The sequence below is a fragment of the Scardinius erythrophthalmus genome (genome assembly GCF_964197995.2).
Source record: "Scardinius erythrophthalmus genome assembly, chromosome: 5".
In the NCBI taxonomy this organism is placed as follows: Eukaryota; Metazoa; Chordata; class Actinopteri; order Cypriniformes; family Leuciscidae; genus Scardinius; species Scardinius erythrophthalmus.
Genome location: NC_138225.1, coordinates 38,122,405 through 38,130,713, shown reverse-complemented (window position 1 = coordinate 38,130,713; position 8,309 = coordinate 38,122,405). Strand labels below are relative to the sequence as shown.

The window sequence follows — 8,309 nt, the reverse complement described above, 5'->3', positions numbered from 1 at the left end:
CCCCGTCTCCTCCCATCCACGTGATACCATGTTTAACAGAAGACATTATAGTGGAGCGGGTAAGTGCGTATGTTTGGCAGAATCGTTCAGTTTATGATACAAGCGTGAAAATTGGCATGAGCAGTCTCCATGGGTCACTTGACAAGAAAATTTTTCAAGATGGCCGACACCTTAGTGAAGCAGTTAAGTGATATAGTGGTTTATTTGGTGATACAAGCATGAAAATTGGCATGAGCAGTCTCCGTGGGTCACTTGACAATAAGCCACCTACAGCTACTTGAAATTTCAAGATGGCGGCCATTTTTCAAGATGGCCACCACCTTAGTGGAGCAATTAGGCTTAAGAAATCATTTAGTTGCCATCCACTAAGGGTGTGGCCATCTTGAAAAATGGCCGCCATCTTGAAATTTCAAGTAGCTGTAGGTGGCACCCCTGCCTTATCAAATGATCAAGATATTGGCTGTGTCCCAATTCAATGGCTGCATCCTTCGAAGGACTCGGACTTCAAAGGTCTGCCCGAGCGGTGTTACATGGGACAGTCTAGCCTACTGAGGATTGTTATTGACGCCTTAAATATGTGACAGCTGCCGTTGACTTTTGTACTGGACTTAAAAGTTATATTCAACTGCCCAAACACAGCCTGTCTAAATATGGTCACCATGATCCATTTGTGTACATAATAAAGAGTATAATTAAACTATATAAAAATCACATCTAGATCATTTGAGTAAGTAGAACCCAAAACCATTTAAGAGCGTAATTGGGCAATTTCTTAAAAAAAATTCTGTCTTCACTGGCGCACAAATAATTCTGTGGTATGCAAAGCCGCGAAGGGTCCATCTGTTTTATAATTTCACGGGAAACGAAGGGCACATTTAGAGGGCGCATTTGAAGGAGCCTTCGAATTGGGACAGCCTTTGTCGCGCCGTAGTGATGCAATCGGCCTTCGAAGGATGCAGCCTCTGAATTTGGACAGCAATTGAGATCCTGATTAACTTAACTGTACCTTCAGGTGGTCCTCCTGCTGCCTTAGTCTTTCCCTCAGTGCTTCCCCTCGCCACTGTTCATCCTGTTTGTAGAAAATGATCAACATTAGCCCCGTTCATTGCATCTCAACTCCTGATTAACAAAACAGAGTTTGCAAATGTGCCAGGTTAGAAACTGCAGAAGCAGAAAGAGATTTAAGAGCTGAAGAAAATGGATTGTGCCCACAAGTCATATGAGCTACTTTTTGGTGCTTTATCCTTTTTGGTGCTTTATCCTTTTTGGAGCTCCCTCTGTGTTCCATGGATAGAATAATCAGACTTTTCAGTGATAAAATGCTGAATAAATGTTACTTAAGAGCAGTGGTTCTCAACCTTTTTCACTCCAAGGCCCCCTTCTAATATCCACAACAATATTCAAAGGCCCCCTATTTTATTTTCAAAACTTTTTTTAAACCAAGTCCTTGTTTCTGTAAATTAAAAATAAATAAATTAATTGTGTAATGTTTTATACTTATTATTTTATACTAATTTTTATTTAAATATTTTTTTAAATATATATATATTTTACTCAAATTGTACCCGATAAAATATTTTAAAGCTCAACTAGTAAACTAGTAAAAAATGCATTATTCATTATAAAAATGCCCACTGTGTTTTAGATTTTATTAATTTACCAGGTGTACAAGTCACACTTTTAGAATTAGGCTTCCTTATACAGTATATCCAGGTTTACCAAGACAGTGGGGAACCTGGTTCTTCAAGAAACAATTAAATTAAAGGGATGGTCCGCCCAAAACAAATATTTCATCATTTCGTAACCAAACAGATCTAGTTCCTATTTACTTCCATTTTTTTTTTTTTTGTAGATACAAGTCAATGGGAACCAAAACTGTTTGGTTACCAACAATCTTAAAAATATCTTCTTTCATGTTCAGCAGAAGAAAGAAAAGTATACAGGTTTGAAATGAGGGTGAGTAAATTATGACAGAATTTACATTTTTCCATTATTTTAAATCATTTAATTCATCATGAGGCCTTCTAGATGTTTGCTGAGTCTCCCTAGCCTAGTGGGTCCCGGCCCCTGATTGAGAACCACAGCTTTAGAGTAATCTGTGCACTTTTACACCGCTATCTCCCATTCTAACACATTTATTTAAGAGGTGCATATGAAAAGCCTCACCTTAGTGTTGTATGCTGGATTCCCCAAGGAGAGCGTAACACTAGGATGATTCTCTTTCAGGCTGTCAGTGTCTGAGGAGGCGCTAGAGGGCGACTCCAGCTCCCTCACCCCACTGTCTATATCCGCTTTCATCTGTGATCTCACAGAGCGCACGCTGTCCTTAATCTCACATAGCCGAGAAACTCCTTCCTCTTGGCCCTGCAGCTGAGAGAGAGGCACATGACAGTCATTCATCTTTCTCATATCTCACTGATAACCATGTACAGTAACATCACATGTGCTGCAAAATTAGTTACAGCCCAAACAAGTAGAACAAGTACAACTAATAAGTTTATCTGCAACAGATCTATAACAGTAAACAGATGTGGTGTGTTACAATGCTATTTTCTGTTTGTACCTTGTCTTTGAGGCAGAGCAGCTCTTGGGAAATTGTGCTGAGCTGTTCCTGCAGCGTTCTGGCTTGTTTATGGTTTTCTTGAGCAGCTTTTTCCACAGTCAGCAGGTCCCTTTGGAGCCGCACACGCTCCTGAAACAAGCTCAAGTTAGTCTGTCGGCTACAAAGTATAATAAAACTTACAGACGGAGCTGACTAAAGACCTCGTAAAATGAAGGAATGTTAAAATAAAGCCAGCACAATGTACCCATTTACAACGGTATCAAGTCTAAAGGCCCGTTCACACCAAGAACGATAACTATAAAGATAACGATAAAGTTCTAAAAATCGATACGGTACAGAGAAACAACATTTTTGCAATCTCTTTTTTAGAACGATTTTATTCTATCCAATGAGCGATACAAACATAGACAGCCGATCAGAATCCATCCTGCTTTAAAGAGCTCGAGCATTTAAACCGGCAGACAAACACGTGCTTAGAATAAACAGAACGATATCGTCCGCTGGTGTGGACGCTAATATAGTTATCTTTACAGTTATCGTTCATGGTGTGAACGTGCCTTAATTGGGTTAAGTTGAGCTTGATGATCTCAAAATTGCCAAATATCAGCTGAATGAAGTTTATAATGTTGTTATTAATAACTAAAACTATGAAAAATAAAGCTGAAATAAAATATAAATATAAGAAGAAAAAAATTTACCTTAAAAAATTTAATAAAATAAGTTCCTGTCAAAGTACTAAAATTAAATTAAAATTAAGTTAAAACTAAAACATAAATTAAATAAATTAAAGGTAAATAGACATAAAATTACTGTACATAAATACTGGAATAAATGGCATTAAAGTCGACATGAAATCAAAATGGACCCTATTTACTTTGTTAGCGCATTTTACTAGTCTTGTGGTGAACAATTAATCCGTGCAAGTTAATACACAGAAAAAATCTTTAATAGAAAAGTTACTTCCGGTCTGGAATGGCGTTCCTTTTCTGATGATGTCAGTTTGACAGCTTGGGTTGAAAACGTTTAACCACTCCCCTCAAACCGTTAGTCTGCTATGAGCAGAGATGGAGAGGAGGAGCGCTAATGTAAAACCCTGCCCTCTATTCAATATTCCGTTTCACTGGGAAATACGTCACAACACTGGAGAAAAGTCGTATGCAACTTCCAGTTCATGGCGACTTTAAAAGATATTTTTCGTGCATATAATGAAAGAAAACAGAGACATTCTTTAAAATATCTTTTTTATGTTGCTCAGAAGAAAGTAAGCCGTGCAGGCTTGGAATGACAGAATCAAATTTTGGCATTCTATAGCACTAGGCAACAGCTCCAGTGCCCATTAAATTGCCAGTGTATTACTAATGGGTCTGTCTGACAATCACCTCTTCCACTCCCAGCAGTCTTTGCCTGTTTGTGTGGCTGTGGTTCCTCTGGGCCTCCTGACGCCCCTCAGCGCTGGTCCTGTCAGACAGCAGAGCCTCCTGCAGGCGATGGGTCTCCTCAACAGCATGCTGGAGTCTGATGTCCCGCTCACACACCCTCTGCTCTGAATACACACTCACACTTCAGTACTTAAAGGCAAGTCGCTCTGCGCTCACCAGGCTAAACGTAAGGGACCACGTGGTAATGCAGCTCACCCAGTTCATCCACCTGCTCTTGTAGTGCAGTGCACTGTTTGTGCTCCCTCTGCAGGCCCCTTTCTGTGTCCTGCTCCATCCGGTCCAGCCTCAGGGCCAGAGCTCTGTCTAATGCTTGCAGCTTTTGCTGCTTCAGCCTGTGCTGCTGCTCCAGATCAGTGCTCTGCTGCTGCTGTACCCTCACCATCTACCCACAGGACACAAACATGAGGACCTCATTAATCCTAGAAAATGGTCACCTAAATCATTTCTTAGACATAATGATTTTAAAGGTTAGTTCACCCAAAAATGGAAATTCGGTCATCATTTCATTCATTTCACTCACCCTAATGTCAAACCCTTATTGGGTGGTCACAGTTACCATTGCTCAATGAATATTTGTCGAATCCACATGGCTGGGAATTAAGTGTGAGGGCAAAATAATTTCCAACGCAATTCAACGCATCATACATCTTCACTGTTAACAAAAGACTAATTACTTTTTCCCGCAGAATTTTCTAATGTGATCGCAACTTCTGTTCGACTTCGAAACACAAAAGATAGTTTCAAAGAAACCTGAAATATTTCTGTCCCTCCATTGAAAGTCCTTTAGGCAAAAAACTCAAAACTCAAAGTTCAAAAAGAGGTGAGAGAGAAGTACTTTGACAAACTCTGTAACCTCATTCAACAGTTTTCCAGTTTTTAAGAAACGGATCAAATTCAGATGTTACTGGGGAAGCAAAATTCATTTTTCAGCTGCTCACCCTCAGAAACCAGTTACTTGATCAATATAATTGTTACGCCCTGTGGCTCAAAAGGGACGCAATAAAACCGGGACACACGAGAAAGTAAAACTTTTAAAGCAAGTAATTTATTAAAAAAAGGAAAACTATACAAAAATTACTTATGAATAAAATCAATGGCAACTGTGGCCACGCCATTTTGCAAGCTCTCCATTGGCTTCCAGTCCAATTTAGGATCGACTTTAAAATTCTACTATTTGTGTATAAATGCTTACATAACTTTGCTCCTAACTTCTGATCTATTGTGTCCCTAACCCTCTCAGAAGTTTAATATCTGGTAACCTTAACTTACCGACAGTCCCTTGCTCAAGACTAAACGCAGAGATAGAGCCTTTTCGGCGGTGGGGCCTTGATTGTGGAATAGCTTGCCAGTGCAACTTACAGCAGCACCCTCTTTACCAGTTTTTAAAACTCTTTTTAAAACTCATTTATTGTCCTTAGCTTATAATATGTTAATTGTCGCTCCTTTTTACAGCCCTTTGGTCAGTCTTGACGCCGTTTTAAATGTGCTTTATATATGAATAACATTAACTTAAGTTTTTGTTAACAAATACAAATATTACTTGTTCTTGTCATTACTTGTTTTGCATATAATGCGTTGGCAATATTATATGTCAACACAATCATGTCAATAAAGTACTTTATAATTGAAAACTGAGATTGAAACTTTTTGGAGGATAAGTAATTGATGACATAATGTTCATTTTTGGGTGAACTGTCCCTCTAACACGTCTAACGTTCATCATCTAGTTTCAAAGGTAAAGATAGAATCTCGGTTCACCTTTTCATGTTCTTCAAGCTGTGTCTGTTTCATGGCTACTTCTGCCTTGAGCTCCTCCAGCTGCTGCCCCAGTCGGTCCAGTCTCTGTTGTCTCCTCCTGATCTTCTCCTCTTTCTCCTGCAGTCCAGCCTTTTGCTCCTTTTGTTGCTTCACAAGCTCTTCCCGCTGCCGTGTCGCAGCCTTCACCTCCTAAACATGATCAATCAAGAGAAACACTTTTCATGCTATATAGTAATGCACAGAAATTTCAGTTTGAGTGTCTAAATCATTAACCGAAATGGTGATGTTTAATTAGCAGTTTTTCTGATGGTGCGTTTTGACTGTCAGTATCTATTTAGTGCACAAAACGTGCATAAGCTACAACTGTCAGGTAAACGTGTCTTTTGTGCTAGGGTTGGGTTGACAATACGGATTTCTCATTTTAATAACAATAGACTTTGTGCTTTGTTACTTTTGATATTAAACAACGCCTCAGCTTACAAATTCTATCAACAGATCAGCACGAAATAAACATGATTGAACATCAGAAAGTATGTTGAAAGAAAAAGTACATCCAACTGAATTGTATCATGTTTCAAGTAAAGGCACGTAAAGGTGTTTCAACTGTGGAAAAACGTCAATAAATAAGAAACAGAAACAATCATATCATTAAAAAGTCGATATAAAAATGTGCAATTTAAATTTTCAGCAATTAAACTGTTTATACAAGTTTTGTTTTTTGTTTTTGATATGATTATTAAATAAACTATTTTCGGTTTCAGTTTTTTGGCTAAATGAAAACCGCTAGATAGGCAGCGTTTTGCTGTAAACTCACCTCTCTGATCTCATCTAACTGAGTTTGAGATTCCATCAGCTGTTTCTTCAGTCTGCTCAACTCTTCTGTGGGTAAAAACAAGCATTTCAGAGTGTTTATTTTCACAGTACATGAAAACCAAAAGTAAGGCTGTTGCGTGGATACCCTCATGCTGCTGCTGCGCGGCTGCCGTGTCTCTGCTGATCTCCTGACGCAGATCATGTGCTTGTTTCTGCTCCTGTTGTAGTTTGTCCAGCTCAGTCTGTAGTCTGAGAAGCTCTGTTTCTGCTGCCCTCGCCCTCGTCTCTGCTGCTTCCAAACACCTGAAACCAGGTCAAGTCACCTTTATTTATATAGTGCTTTATACAATATAGATATACAGTCCCTGACAAAAGTCTTGTCGCTTGTGTACAAATTGACCTGAAGTGCCGCTGAAATATATTTCTAATCAAGATTTTTTTACAAGAAATGGCTCATTTTAATCCCAACAGCTTTTGTAATAATGTTTCAGTGCAAAACGAAACTGTCAAAAAGTATTCTAATATTCACAGCTTGGTAAAGCCCTTGAATAAATTTTTGCAAAGACATAAGTGTTGTCGCCTTGTCATATGAGCTTCGCCTGTGACTAATAATGGATCAATTAGGTCTCAGGTGTGTATAAAAACAACCCCAGTACACTAGACCTTCACATCAACTGCAACTAGACCTCTGCAAACATGCCTAAGATTCACCCTGAGACTAAAGTTTTGATTATCAAGAGGCTGAAGACCAGATCCACTGCTGATGTGGCAGACACCTTCAATGTGTCTCAGCGTCAAGTACAGAGGATAAAAAAAACATTTGAAGACACTGGAGACGTTTTTGGTCAGGCAGACCCCGCAAGACAACTGCTCGAGAGGACCGTTTGTTGCCTCGAAAATCCAAGGCCAACCCATTTTCCACTGCAGCAGAGCTCCACAAGACCTGGTCATCTGAAGTCCCTGTGTCAACCAGAACAGTTTGTCGGATTCTGTCTCGAAATGGCCTCCATGGTCGAATCAGTGCCCAGAAGCCAGCACTAAACAAAAGACAATTGAAAAACCGTGTGGCATTTGCCAAGGCCCATAGCCTGCTATGAGGGACGCTGGAAAAGTGGCAGAAGGTGGATTTTTCAGATGAATCTTCTGTTGAATTACACCACAGTCGCCACAAATATTGCAGGAGACCTACTGGAGCCCGCATGGATCTGAGATTCCAGAAAACAGTGAAGTGTGGTGGTGGAAAAATCATGGTCTGGGGTTACATCCAGTATGGGGGTGTGCGAGAGATCAGCAGGGTGGAAGGCAACATCAATAGTCTGAAATACCAAGAAATCTTAGCTACCTCTTATTTTCCCAACCATAAAAGAGGCCAAATTCTGCAGCAGGTTGGTGCTCCATTGCATACTTCCATCTCCACATCAAAGTTCCTCAAGGCGAAGAAGATCAAGATGCTCCAGGATTGGCCAGCCCAGTCACCAGACATGAATATCATTGAGCATATGTGGGGTAGGATGAAAGAGGAAGCATGGAAGACGAAACCAAAGAATATTGATGAACTCTGGGAGGCATGCAAGACTGCTTTCTTTCCTATTCCTGATGACTTCATCAATAAATTGTATGAATCCTTGCCAAACCGCATGGATGCAGTCCTTCAAGCTCATGGAAGTCATACAAGATATTAAATTTGGATCTCAAAGCGCCAGTACTTAATTTGCTTACATATTTTTGTATTTGCA

General features: G+C 39.7%; 1 protein-coding gene across 6 annotated transcripts in view; it reads right to left on the bottom strand.

Annotated features, from left to right (window-relative positions):
- Positions 1–8,309, bottom strand: part of cntrl (centriolin) — a 35,000-nt gene that overhangs the window by 1,345 nt on the left and 25,346 nt on the right. For all 6 annotated transcript variants that reach the window (XM_081367050.1, XM_081367047.1, XM_081367049.1 and 3 more), the window contains 8 exons: positions 6,719–6,876; positions 6,575–6,639; positions 5,761–5,949; positions 4,198–4,384; positions 3,943–4,106; positions 2,564–2,692; positions 2,167–2,370; positions 1,007–1,069 (listed from right to left, as the gene is read on the bottom strand). In XM_081367050.1, the coding sequence (XP_081223176.1) occupies positions 1,007–1,069; positions 2,167–2,370; positions 2,564–2,692; positions 3,943–4,106; positions 4,198–4,384; positions 5,761–5,949; positions 6,575–6,639; positions 6,719–6,876 (1,159 nt within the window). The remainder of the gene's footprint in view (positions 1–1,006; positions 1,070–2,166; positions 2,371–2,563; positions 2,693–3,942; positions 4,107–4,197; positions 4,385–5,760; positions 5,950–6,574; positions 6,640–6,718; positions 6,877–8,309) is intronic.